Genomic DNA, 14,480 nt, shown 5'->3' with positions numbered 1-14,480 from the left:
CTATTATTATCAAAATTTTAAAAACTAGAAGCGTTATTTTGAAGGAACTGGTCGGCTTTGTACGGTTCGTCGATAGGGGAAGTAAAATGAATAGTCTGTCTATTTCTAGGGTTATTTAAGTTTTTTTTTATGTCCGCACCCAGAGAAAAATCTCGATCTATATAATAAATTCATTGTTCAATTTGATAAATATATCATTACTATTGAATCAATGATATATTTATCAATATGATATTCTTTTTTCTTGTCTTGAACAATAATTATTTATAAGAATAGTTATTTTGTTCGTATTAATAAAACATTATCATAAACCCTTGATAAAATTTCTCTTTCAATTTTGATTGAGGTTTTTCTTTGGGTGTATCTATAAAAATTTTCAGCTTTTACTGTACCGATTTTGTTGGCTTATACAGCAAAAGAACCAGATTTTAACCTAACTGAATCAATCAATGCCAAAAATTTGAAAAATCCGTTAATTTTATAAATTAAAAAAATATTATAAAATTACACTTCTGTAAAATTTTTTTTTGCATTTTAAAACTGTTTTAACCATTTTTATACTTTGATCATAATGAAATTTCAACAGAATATACTAGAAACAACAAGCTTTATTTGGTATTCTTTTTATAATAATCCAATTAAAAACCAAGTACATGAAAGATTTTGAATAAGACCTTTCCGCATGTAAGGTTTTTTTCATTTCAATTTTTGAAAATGCTCGAGAACGTCTAAAAATCTAAAACTTATATCAAATTAAAGCTTTTTAAGTGTCCTTTATGACGAGAAAAAAAAAGAAAAACGTCACAACAATATTTTTTTATGAGTTATTTGTCTTAAAAATTCACTATTTGTTATCCAGCGGAATCCTACTAAGTGGTTGGACCAGGAATTGCTACGAAACTTTAATAATTAAAACTGAACGGGGCAAAATTTAAAGCCTTTGCTTTTAAATGTCAACAGGGATCCCAATTCATAATAAACTTGCTAATGCTCTAGTAAACGAAGTGTATGTAATAGATATATTGATTAATATTATGCCGTAATTATTAGGTCTAGGGAGAAGCCTATTTGGTATTAATGGCGTAATTACGCTAGTGCTTGACTAAAACTATCAGCAATAAATTTTCTCCCTTTATGATATTTTTCCGTGTTTTTAGTCAGGAATTAAAATCACTATTATGAAATAATAAAATTGTGGTTTTATCATGAAACATATTTTTCAATACTTATATATTAAACATAAAGGATCAGTTAGCATTTTTCGAAAATGCATTTTATTGCATGAATAGAAAGCGTTATAGTTTAATAAAAACATAATATCAGTCTGAAATGGATTTGAGTCATGGCTACCAAAATAATAAATTGATGAAGGTGTTTTTAGAAAATTTTACCATTATAATTTAGTTATAAAACTAAAATTTCTTAATAATTTCAAAAATATCAGTTAACATCTTAATCCACTGATACCTTTAATTATATGGTATTACTAAATTTCATCTAGTTTATTACCTAGAATGTAATATGCTTAATTATAGGACATCAAAAGTAATTTAATACAGTTAAGTTAATAGCTTTTCATATTATTATTAAAACTAATATGATACTAGATTTAATATTCATAAATTATTTGTTTATAGCTATAAAATAAATTATTTATTTCCCAATTGAACAATTAGCCAAGATAATAGGTATAATATTTTTACTTTAAATGTGTCCATCATGTTGTTGTAAATATTACTAAAAGTTAGGGTCTAGTTCGGTTACTTAATTGACAGGTCGTGTAAAAGATTAATGTCGACCTAAAAAAAAAAGTTTTGCCACCCTTTCTACCTACTCCTTAAAATAGTAATTGAATTTACTTACATTTAGTCAAGAATTATTAAAAAAATATACCAAATGATAGGTAAAGATATCAAAAAATATTATATTGATTTGTTCATTTTTGAAAAAGTTATGGCAGTTTTAAGTAAAATAAATTGAAAAAATTTCGAAAATTAGCGAATTTTAAATTTGTAATTTTTTTGGAGGTTTCCCCCATTTACGGGGAACAAGGGAAATTTGTTCAATTTTTGAGGGTAATGTCTTCGACTAGATACGATTTGTTATCTTTTGACGTATCGTTGAAAGAATTCGGTGCGGTGAGATCTGAGAAAAAATGGTAACAGACACAAAAAAAAAAAAAAAAAACACATCATAGTAAAACCAATACCTTCTCAGCTTCGCATCAAAGCTAAAAATAAGATAGTATATTTGAGATTTGCGAGTAATAATTTTGATGGAGCAAATACTCATTTGGACCTATGTTGACACAACTTGTTAATTAACGGAAAGTATACATTTTTCAACATATGATGTGATCGTTGTTTGAAACATTGTTTGATCAATAATCATAGATTAATACTCTAAGAACTTCGCTATCAAGTCTTGCAGCTAAGGCGTTTACTGCACTCGAGTTGGTATATATAAACGAGTACGCTATCTAGTAAATTATAAATGTACACTTAACGCAAACGATAACAAACAAAGCCAAAGATAACAAAATATGTCGTTTCTACGCAATGAATTACAGAAACGGGGACGAAGGGAATGTTTATCGTAAATAGTCGTTCGTTGAATAGCTATTGGATGTTTATTATTGTTTTGTTGATTGGTGAAATTTTCCCATCCGCCAATTTTGGTTGGACGCAACTTTTTAGCGGCAAATCAATCTCGTTTGATTATTGTGAAATTAAACTTCACTCATTGTTTGTTTACTATGTCGGTTTATTTAGTAAATCCGTAAGTAATTATTTTGTATTGCTCGTATTGCGACTTTATTATTATAGTATATTTTAGGAGTACTGAAGAAGAAGAGGAAGATAACCCAACCGAAGAAGGATCGAATGCCATTACTATTTCAGTAGAAGACAATCCAACTTGTAATGTGGCGGCTTTGCATCAGTTTTGGCCTAAAGTAACTGAAGATATAAGGAAAATAGGAACTGTTAGTTGTTAATATTTATTTATATTTAAAGCAAAATACTTACATAATTAATCGAATATATTTATTTAATTTTTAGTTAGATTTAAAAACTCAATCATTACCATTAGCTAGAATTAAAAAAGTAATGAAATTGGATGAGAATGTTAAAATGATTAGTGCTGAAGCACCTATGTTGTTTTCAAAAGCTGCAGAAATATTTATCAATGAATTAACATTACGTGCATGGATACATACTGAGGATAATAGACGTAGAACATTACAAAGAAATGATATTGCCATGGCTATTACTAAATATGATCAATTTGATTTTCTTATTGACATAGTACCTAGAGAAGAAGCAAAAATTGTTACTAAAAGTATAAATGATAATAAGACTAATTTGAATCCTGAACAGGTAAAAGAATAATTATACTTTTAATTGTGCTTTGTTATCTCATAAATTAATATTTATTTTTTGTAGGTTCAATACTACTTTCAATTAGCTCAACAACAACAACAACAAGCTAGTTCTCAGTCTACTACGAATGCTGCACAAACTATACAAATTTTACAGCCTGTTACTAATCAACTTGTAACATTAAGTGGAGGATCACAGGACCAAGTTAACATAGAAAATGTATGTTTACACAATAATGATATTATACTATTATGATTATTGTAAATAAAATTAGATTAAGTAGACAAATTTACATGAAAGTGTTTTTTTTACAGATTGGTAATAGTACTTCAAATATTACAACTAATACATCTACAACAGTTTCTGGTAGTCAGCCACAAGTGATACAACTTCAAGGTAACCCACAAACTCTTAATTCTAATGGAACTGGTGTACTTCAATTAGTACAACAAGTTATTACACCATCTGGTGAAATACAACATATTCCTGTAAGTAAATTTAGTAACTATGATAACAATATAAAAGTATTTTTAATAAAAAAAGAAAATATATCAAACAAAATGTTAAGATATTTTAAATTAATATTTGACTCAGCAAATGAGAGATCCAATAGATACAAAAAAATAATTTAGGGGTCTCTTTCATAACAAAATTAATATTTTATGTAGGAGACAAGTACATTTTTATTTATAAATATATTTGAATTAAATTTGTGTTTTGATTGATACATTTGTTATTGGTCATTATAAATCTATATGTAATTATAAATAATTCAAGTTATTGAGACTAATTTTATAATATTATATTTTAAATTGACTTAATACTTTAACTTATGTAAGATATATTACGTGTATTATCTTCATTATTTTTCATGAATCAGTAAAAGTATTTTTTTTGAGTATCAAAACAATATATTCATCTATCATTTATATTCTAGAAAAATTATTTGATACAGACTGTCCCATAAAGTTCTGACATCTTTAATGTTTTTTGATTCAGCAATTATTATTCATTATTTTATTTATTTTTTTAATTATTGTTTAAATATTACAATAACTAGATCATATTATTCAATTTATTTTAAAGAATAAAAATTTTAAATTGCTATTTTATAGGGATTTTAAGGCATTTTAGTAAAATAGCAAAATCATAGTTTAATGATTGTAATTTTTGTTACTACAGCATTTTAAAATTAAAATATTTATTTTAATTTATTTTACGGTATCAAAAATTGGTAAGAAAACAATAAATGTAAAATATATTTTCACATTAAATACTGTTAAAGTTATATAAAAGTACACGTGATTTACTACAATGAAATATTTTAATTAAATTAAAATTATTTAGTTGTTTCTTTTGATTTTATTAAAAATCAAATCATTTATTTATTTGTTATGTAATTCAATTAAAGATTTTGATTCAGTAGCTAAGTTGAAATTTTCTGTTATTATTGATTTGACCAAAAAATACCTATTTTGTATATATATATATAAATATTTGCATGAAAATGTTTTAAATTGTACTATTGTTGAAATACAAACAGTTATTTGTATTTTAAGATTTTGTATACTATTTGCCCATTAAGGTTTTTTTTAAATAAAATGATAATATCATTAAAAAATTAAAAATCAAATTTTAACATTTTTACTGTAAATTACTGTAAATAAAATAATAAATAATGAACCTAGAGTTATTAAGGCATTTTAAAATGTAAAGATTTTTATGATTTTGTGTAGAATTTTTAAAATTTGATTGAAATCTATGAATTTAATCAATTATACAATTTATTGTATTAACAATGTATAGATTGTATAACTTAAATAAAAAAAAATCAATGTTCTATTAAGGTTTTATCAAGGATGGGCTAGAGGCTCAAATTTCTATTGCCAATTAGTTTTATGTATATAATCCATTAATAACTATAACTAGTAGTACAGCTTGTATGTTAGAATTAGTGTATTTAATGCTAACTTTGAAAAACTTACAATAAACATTAATATTTAAAAATTTTAGATTCAACTAAATTCAAATCAAATGCAAATGCTTCGTATGCAAGTACAAAATTCTCCTCAAACTCAACAAGTGCAAGTAGTTCAAACAGCTCAACCACAAATTATACAAGTAAATATTTTTCTTTTTTTAAGGTTGTGTAGGTAATTTATTTTTTAATTATCCTATTAATATTTTTATAAGACTTATTTACTAAATGGATTATAATTATTGCAATAAAAATTGTTACAGGTGGCTTCTCAAGCTAATGGACCAACTCCTGTTTATATATCTCAATCAACTGTAAACCCAACATCTAGTTCAGAATAATTAATTGTAAATAAAATGTTTAAACTTGTGAATAAAAATCAATGAAATATAATTAGTTATTTATAGAAATAAAAGAATGTTATTGTAAATTATTAAATGATCAATTAGAAACACAGAAAGAAATAATAACTATTTTTGTATAATAATGTAATCACTGTTATCATATTCATTATCAACAATATTAAACTGATAATCAAGTAATTCTGCTTTACGTTTTACAAGTTCTATATCATATGGATGAGTGAGGTATGAAACTGTAAATATATCATCAACACCATTTTCAAATTCTTCAAAATGTTTGTTAAAAACATCCCAAAATTCAAGAGGCATTCGATTTTCTAGGTCATCCCCAGTTTTTTTAAATTTTTCATCAGATGAAAACGATACAATATTTTTACTGAATTCTCTATCATTTTCTAACTTTTCTAGTTCTTCATGAATTTTAATATCATTTGGACAAATTTTCTGAGCACGCTGTAGCATATTTTTTGCTTCTGTAAAATTCTTAAGAAATCTCAATGCTTTTCCCCAATTATAAAATAATTTAGCGTTGTGTTTGGCAAATCTATCAGCATATTGTCTAGCTTCTTTAGCCATAATGCATACTTTACTAAATGCACATAATTTTAAGTAGCAAATACATAAGTTTGTATATAATTTACATAAAAATTTCATAACTTCAGTTTCTTCAGAATCTGAATTTGTAGTTATAATATGTAATAGTTCTTTACCTCTATTATATTTTACTACAGCTTTGTCAATGTTTTTAGATTTGAATAATTCATTACCTTCTTTGTGAAATTTTAGTACTTTATTTAGTATTTTTTGATATCTATTTGGATCTCGAAAATCTTCATCAAATGAAAAACTGGATTCTTTAGAATAATAATTTACAAGATCAACTTCAAAGTGAATAGTAGCATTGCCTGGTATACGAGGTGGACAACCCAACTCTCTATAAGCCAAATCTGGATGAATAAGAAATCTAGCATGTTCACCTTTTCGCATTGATTTTATTGCAATTTCTAATCCTGGAAGAAGTTCTCCTTCACCCAAGGAAAATCGTTGTGGGCGATTCCCATGTAAGTATGTAACATCAAAAGGTTCTATTATATTTTCAAAATGTGCAATGTAATGAATTAATACAATACTATCTTCTGGTACAATCTGACCAACACCTATAAAAAACATTTGACTTAGTTTTGCCCTATAGTACAAAAAATTAGAAAATGTACACAGCTTACAAAGATTATAAAATAATAAACTCGGGTAAGACCAATACAAAGAATGATGTAAGGATAACAATATACGAGTAAAGAAGTAGAAATAGTTAGGAAAAGTGACAGAATTATAGATGTAAAATTAATTTTTAAGGAAAAAGTATTGAAAGTAGTAAGTAACTATATGCCTCAAGTAGGATGTAATGAAATAAACAAAAAAATGTTTTGGAGAGAGATGGATGAAATGATGCGAGGAATACCCGGTAATAAGGATACAGTGATAGGTGGAGATATGAATGGACATGACAGTAGTGAGAGTAGAGGATTTAAAATACATGAAGGGTATAGTTTTAGTGGGAAGAATAAGCTGGAGAAAAAATCATGGATCTTGCAGTATCGTATGATCTTGCTGTAATTCATACTTATTTTAGAAAGACGGAAGAATATTATACAACTTAAATGAGTGGAAGTAATAGATTATTTTATGTGAAGAGACAGAGAGAGTAAAGCGAGTAAAGTTAAGTGTGTAGTTATCCCAAGCGAGTGTAACTACACAACATAAACTGATGGTAATGGAGTTGTGGTTTAGTAGGAAGAGAGTATAGTTGGAGCCAGTTTTATATGTAAGAAAAGTATAGGAAATAGAAAAAAAAGCTGTGTATGATATTTATATATTTGAAAGAAAGTTATTTTATGAGCTAGTTAAATATGAATGCTGTTAAAAAATAAAATGAACGCCCTTATAAGGTATGAATTAAAAAAATACTTAATAATTAATAAATTGAATATAAAAATTTTAAAATACCAAAAAGAAATTTCTTTAAAAAATAATTATTTGAAGAGAAATCTAATAAATAATATTAACAAAATCACCTTGTATATAAAATAATAAGTAAAATTGTTTGTGTTTTAATTTGACTTATTAATAAAAATATCTGTGGCTATATTCCAAAGTAAATTAAATATAACAATTTCTCAAAATAGTAAAAGTAAATAAAAGATTTTAATGATGTTTTAAGAAAATTAATATTTTTATGTGTATAAAACAAATATTGATAAAATTTTTTCTACTGACTTTTGACTACAATTTTTTGGCACATGGCAGAATTCATTCTCTGCTAGACTAATTATAATAAAACATAATTTTGTACCTAACCAGGTTTTAATATCCAAACCACAGATATATTTAACATTTGATTTTTTATATAAATTTAAATGAGTAAAATAATGATAATTTTCTTGACAAAATTAGAAACTTGTCAATCAAAATGATAAAACCTACATTTTTCTATATTTTCAAGACTTAGTACTAATAAAAAAATTACATAGATGTAAAAAGATTAATTATTTTTATTTCACCTTTCAAACCAACAAAAAGTTATTCAAATGAATTAATATTGTTAATCATTGAGAAAATGTGCATTAAACTTGTACATATAGTTTTAAAACAAATATTATCATCAAAATAGTATGTAAAAAAAATTAATTATAGCAAACCATTTTCAGTTATTTCTTTCAAAACTTTACGGTCACCAGTTAAGTCAATCATATTTGCAGCTAATTGTTCAAAAGGTTCCATATCATCACCTTCTTCTCCCAAAACATTAAAGTTGAGAAATTCACTTATTTCTTTTTTATCATATTGAGTAAAATAACTCTCTTCAGGCTCATCGTTTGATTCAACAGTGAAAATAGATTCCTTATTTCCCCTCAATATTTCATCAGCAGCTTTTTTCAAGGTATTTTCTATGTTATCAGGTAATTTAGTTTCATAAGCCATTATTTCCTAAAAATATAGAAGTGGTAAATATAATGTACGTGTTACTATAGTTCATACTTGAATGAAATTTCTTTTAAAATGATCAACACACAATCAAATATTATTATTGCTGTAATTATTAAATAACAATTTTCAGAGATATCTTTTTTAACTATAAACTAAAACAAATTTTATTTAATATGTTTGCTTGAATCATAAAGCATATTTAAGCATTGGAAGCACCAATAAACTTTTAACTACAATTGGGTAAAAAAAACATAATAGACACACAATAGTATAAATTAATATGAAGAGTTAATATCCCTAAATATATTGTGTGTTGGATTACTAATTTTTGTGAAATTATTAAATATATAAAAACTGTCAAGGTTTACTTGTATAGATTCAAATAAATGTTATAATTGACTATTTCTTTTTAATTTTTTTAATGATTTTTAAATACCAAAATTCTGTTAAAATATAAATATTATTTAGAAAAAAATATCAAAACTATAACATTAAATAAGTTTTAAAAAAATTATTCGCCTGTTTATAAAGATTAAATGAAAAAATTAAACAACCTCAATTACCAACTTTTTAATTATTATTTTTATTCTTATAACTGTCATTTATAGAAAGGTTTTCTCAATAAGAACATTTATTAAAAAAAGAAATGTTGAAAAAGCAATTACAAGTTTAAGTTGATCATTATTTTTACTCAGATTATCAGAAAGAAAAAGTCAACAAAAATCATTGTTAAACAATGGACAATTTTTTTGCATAATATTTCTACTTTAAGTTATTGATTAATGTGACTTTTCAATTTATATTATATTATATTATGTACAATATAAATTATAAATATTGTATTTATCCCAAGATAATTTAAATCACATAAACAAATAAACAATGAATATGTTTAAAAAATAAAACTATGTTTACCTTTAATTTTATACTTCAAGAAAAATGCAGAAAATACTATATTATTTGACAATAGTAGTATGGTCTTAACCGATCAAACAAAATAATAATTGTTATTTTATTCGTTTTATGTATAGAAATATGGTCACTTCCGAAAATATCATTACTTGAAACCTAATAACTTTCGTTTCTTTATGATCAAGCGTTAAAAATACCATTCTCAATAAAATAAAATTCAGTTAAAATAAATGTTATCAGATATCAAAAACGGAATATACAGTTCACAATTTTAGAATATAAATTTGGTGAACTATACTTCTGCACTCTTATAAGGTATTACCGTTTATTGAGTTAAAAAAGTTTCAGTTGTTGTCCGTACAAACGCTGTTTTTAGAGGAATTTGAGATTCTAAAGGTATATTTTGTATACTTATATATACATAAATATAACCTCAAATTTCCCAAAACACAGAGCTTTTGTGGACAACACTTCTAACGTTTTAGGCTCAATAAAGAAACATTGATAAGAACGAATTTCGTCGACCTTTTTTTCCGAGGCTATAATACAATTACACCAAAGATAAGATAAGATCTTATCTACTCTCTAGTTATGCCAATAAAAACTCAGGAGGGTACTATATACTAGATATAAATGCCCGCCATTTTACAATACAGCTCATCTGTTATCAGTTATATTTATTCCTATGAAACAACTTATTATGTTCTTGATGCTTAGTAGTCGAAACGCAAAAATGTCAAATTATTATTGAATACTTTTGATAAGTTATTTAAAACCAATGACTAATCGTTTCAAATGGATAAAGGTATTAAAGTAGATATTATTTTAAATTCGAGTCCGTAAAAAGACAAAAACCCAACCCAACTAGAACAATTACAGAAGTTTAACTGTAATAGTTCAATATTTAGTGACTGATGAAAAATTATAAAATTTCACCCTTCAAAAGATTAAAATTTATATTACATCCTTGTGGAAGGTTGTAATGGCCAAAATTATTTGGACAGTTTTGGTTGTTGGAAACTGTTTTGAGAATGATAATTTATTTTTCTGCAATTGATAAAAGTATTAAGCTTATCAAAATCTTAACGTATTATTAGAACACGCGTCCTAAACAAAAAGAATAGTTTTACAACTATATTTAAATTGTGATTAAAATTTAATATTTTTATTTTAAATCAGTACAACAGAGATTTGGCTGCCTTGTGGTTAATAATATTTTTATTCTACAAACAATTTTTTATCATCAGATTATATTTAATAGAAAGACCTTTTTTATCACAACAAATAAATAATGGTCAATTACTCCCAATATACACCCTTTAATTTTCTACACGCTTCTTGCCTACTTGTTTCCGGATGATAAGACCTTAGCTCACTTTAAACATACCACTGCAATATATTTGGTACAGGACAAAGACAAAAAATTAAATTTGAAAAAAGAAAATGTAAATCACTATTATAAAACGTTTTATTTAATTATTTCTTACATAATATAAAAAAAAGAAACATGCTATAAAAAAACTGTTTTTTTTTACTCCGGTGAACAATAATCACCGGTCTACTGTGCTCTAGCACAGTTGCACTGTGGGCCAGTCCGTTTCTGATTAAATTTTTTTTAAATCTTAATCATATAGAATGTTTTATAAGATTTGATTTGATCTAGTGTTATCAAATTGTATTTATATAAATGTACGTATTTAGTTGATCTATAAGGTTATACCCTCATGATTCTTCATGAGGATATAATGAAATTAAACTTATAGAAATGCATAAAATGTGTAAAATTTTCTTTTATGCTTTATTCTCCTGATTTAATTTTGGCTATGTACTTGAAAATGTAAAATATTAAGATACAAAATAAAATTAATAGCAATACTCATATGTTTGTTTTTTATTTAACTAATACATTTTTTTGAAAGTTTTAACCCTTGTAAAGATAGCAAAACTCAACATATTGAATAGAGAAATATTCATTAATCAAAATTGAAAGATTATAATTTCAATAATGTGTTATAAAGCAAGGTGACGAATAAACTATAAGAAGTCGTATCATGTATCTATGGAAACAAACATTACAACAATACAACCACTGATGTGTAAACCGACATTTGCGTTTGTAATTTTTGGACTCGAATATACTCTTAATTTTTTAAATGTTTATTTTATTGTATAAGTTTACAATTAAAAATATTTATTGAAAATAAAATAAAAAGGTTAATACTCAGTTTTATTATTTTTATTACTAAGTAAAACAATATATCATAAGAAGATTTTTAAACATCAAGTAACAAAGTTATAATGTCTCGTATATCTAATGGAACTTTGTTACATCCTAACAATGAATTTTTAATGAATCGTCCAAATAGTTGTTCTACTAAAAGTTTACATGAAAAATCATGTCCAATGTATTTAAAAGTGTCATCTTTCAAGACTATTGAGCAGTGTCGTGAAAAAATTGAAGAATTAGAAAAACAAAATATTCGTCTTATATCAAAGGTAATCTATTAAATTATCCTCTATTGATTACTAAATAAACAAAAATATTATTTTGAAAACTCGGTACATATGCGTAAATTAAGAAAGCTTCTTTAACTCCTAGCCTCCCAAAATTATAAAAAAATTTGATATATAAACTTATATTTAAAAAACCCAGCAGTGGGGTCGTGGAAAACATAGTTGGGTCCTATATAGATTTAATCTAATAGTGATTAAAATCACTATCATTAGAAACGTTTCGATGCAAATCTGTAAAATGCAAAATGAATTTTTATGAGTGGTAAATAAAAAAACATTATTTACAAGTAGTTTAGGATGGCAATAAAAAATATAAAAAAATGATAATTGTAACAAAAGTTATAAGAAATGTCAGTTAAATCTCAGAACTCTATACTCTTATTTTGAAAAATATATAAAGATGTATAACGCTTAACATAATTTTAAGACTTCTGTTCTATTGTTCCGCAAACGCAAACATTCGTCAAACAGATTCAATTATTCTATTAGGCATAAGAAAAATTTCATTTTTTGGTAAACGTAAAAGTCAATAAACGTGTAAGTTTTAAAAATTGGATAGACGTTTACGCTCCACAATTATTTGCAGTTTATCGTACTAACATAAATAAATATTTTTTTACTTTAAATTCACAAAACTTGAATTTTAATACCAAAATAATTATTTTTAATTAATATATTACTTTTAATAACAATAATTTATTACAATTACAAATAAATTCATAGTGTTTTAATTTAATTCATTTGATGTGAGTTTAAAAAAAACATTGAATTTAAAATTTTAAATAATTAGATAAAACTGTATAAATTATTAAATTACTCAAAATCTAAAAAAAGAAAAAAGTAGCATAGTGGGGTTGTGGCATAGTAGGAACAAGTATAAATGATATCTGACATTGATTAAATTTATTATCATAAAAAATGTGTCGATTCAAATCTGTAGATAGTGTTTAATATTAGGAAGTAAGTGGAATATTCCCAAAACAACATGAACTCCTATTTCCTTAATTATATCCTGATTAGTAATTTTTTGATTTATAACTATAATATATGATTAAATATTTAATATAGCAATTAAATATGGTAAGGAATTAATATTTAATAATATAATAATGTAATTTTTACGGAGAAATTATAAAAAATTATAAAGTAATTTTTATAACTTTTAAGACAAATATAGATGAAATTTAAAGGGCTTGTGGTAATACTTTATAATTTTTTTTTTTTATGAATAAATACATTGGTCTACAAGGAATTTTCATCGGAATCAAAAATATAATTTTCTAGCTCAACAATTCGCATTGTTATCAAATTTGAAATTAGAATTTTTCTATCACTCTAAGTTTGATATTATAACTAATTATTAAAAAATGAGTATATACTTATAAAAAAATAATTAAAAACCAAAAAAAATTGTTTTTAATATATTACTGATTTTGATTTTTAATATGTTAAAAATAATCAGTGAAAAATGATATTTTCAATTTATCTTTTTGGTTCTTTAAAGATGATTTTTGTGGAAGTTTATAACAAAGAAAAGTTGAATATGTTAAAAATCTCTACAATTGAAATATTGAGAACTTAATTAATTTTAATGATTTACTTTAAAAACTTAAAAAACTAATAAAAATGTTATTAAAAAATTTTTTTCAATTGAGCGTATTATAAAATTTCATTAAAATTGTAAGAATTCTTTGTTGAATTCAGGTGAAACTAAAAATCATTTTTTTTAGAAATGATGTATATACAAACATGATATCAAAAAATTATAGATTGGTAGTAACACAAACAAATAGAGTTAAAAATTAATAAATTACAAAGAAAAATTATTTAATTTTGTAGTTGAAACCTTTTATTATATCAAATCTAATTCGACAATAAATACTTTTAAAATAATGTAAATAAATGATATTAAATGTTTGTATGGAGAAGGCTGGTTAAGCAACTTTATATTTGATAAAAGGAATTTTTTTTAATTATTGAGAGTAATATCTTTAACTAGATAATAGTCATAATTATTTAAAAAAGTTAATTTTTTGGAAAAAAAATATCATTTTGAATACTCTCCTGTGGGCAGGTTAAGATTTAGATTAAAAAAATATACATACAAAATTATAGATAAATACCTATCATTAAATAGAATAAATAAATACATGTATCAAAAAAAAATTGTTTCTATTTATCTATTTTTCAAAAAGTTATTGTTTACAGTTTAAAGTAAAATTTTAAAACGTTGAAGATTTCCCCTAGTTACAGGGAATGAGGGAAATTTTTTCAATTTTTGAGGGTAATGTCTTCGACTAGATACAATTTATAATCTTTGACGTATTGTTGAAAGAAATTGGTTCGGTG

General features: G+C 24.3%; 3 protein-coding genes across 7 annotated transcripts in view; 2 read left to right on the top strand and 1 right to left on the bottom strand.

Annotated features, from left to right (window-relative positions):
* Positions 1-2,551: 2,551 nt before the first annotated feature.
* Positions 2,552-5,776, top strand: LOC126906262 (nuclear transcription factor Y subunit gamma). The gene is made up of 7 exons (XM_050686693.1): positions 2,552-2,778; positions 2,836-2,983; positions 3,060-3,377; positions 3,444-3,599; positions 3,695-3,868; positions 5,394-5,501; positions 5,622-5,776. The coding sequence occupies exons 1-7, from the start codon at positions 2,756-2,758 to the stop codon at positions 5,697-5,699; spliced, it is 1,005 nt and encodes a 334-aa protein (XP_050542650.1). The 5' UTR covers positions 2,552-2,755; the 3' UTR covers positions 5,700-5,776.
* On the bottom strand, positions 5,732-10,130 carry LOC126906237 (inactive peptidyl-prolyl cis-trans isomerase FKBP6). 3 transcript variants are annotated; one of them, XM_050686645.1, is made up of 3 exons: positions 9,621-10,128; positions 8,417-8,705; positions 5,732-6,877 (listed from the first exon to the last, which is right to left on the bottom strand). In XM_050686645.1, the coding sequence occupies exons 2-3, from the start codon at positions 8,697-8,699 to the stop codon at positions 5,829-5,831; spliced, it is 1,332 nt and encodes a 443-aa protein (XP_050542602.1). In that variant the 5' UTR covers positions 8,700-8,705; positions 9,621-10,128; the 3' UTR covers positions 5,732-5,828. The 3 variants fall into 3 exon arrangements, with proteins under 3 accessions (XP_050542602.1, XP_050542620.1, XP_050542611.1); XM_050686663.1 differs by having other exon boundaries at positions 5,819-6,877; positions 9,691-10,130; XM_050686654.1 differs by having other exon boundaries at positions 5,819-6,877; positions 9,940-10,129.
* A 1,458-nt stretch (positions 10,131-11,588) lies between these two features.
* Positions 11,589-14,480, top strand: part of LOC126906171 (RUN and FYVE domain-containing protein 2-like) — a 58,485-nt gene continuing 55,593 nt past the window's right edge. Inside the window, exon 1 of one of the 3 annotated variants that reach the window (XM_050686520.1) lies at positions 11,589-12,113. In XM_050686520.1, the coding sequence (XP_050542477.1) occupies positions 11,916-12,113 (198 nt within the window). In that variant the 5' untranslated portion in view covers positions 11,589-11,915. The remainder of the gene's footprint in view (positions 12,114-14,480) is intronic. The other 2 variants (XM_050686530.1, XM_050686511.1) reach the window with 2 other exon arrangements.

This window comes from Daktulosphaira vitifoliae, unplaced genomic scaffold (genome assembly GCF_025091365.1).
Source record: "Daktulosphaira vitifoliae isolate Bord-2020 unplaced genomic scaffold, ASM2509136v1 Scaffold_1, whole genome shotgun sequence".
NCBI classification, from domain to species: Eukaryota; Metazoa; Arthropoda; class Insecta; order Hemiptera; family Phylloxeridae; genus Daktulosphaira; species Daktulosphaira vitifoliae.
Note: the sequence above shows the minus strand (reverse complement) of the source record. Positions and strands in the feature narration are given on the sequence as shown.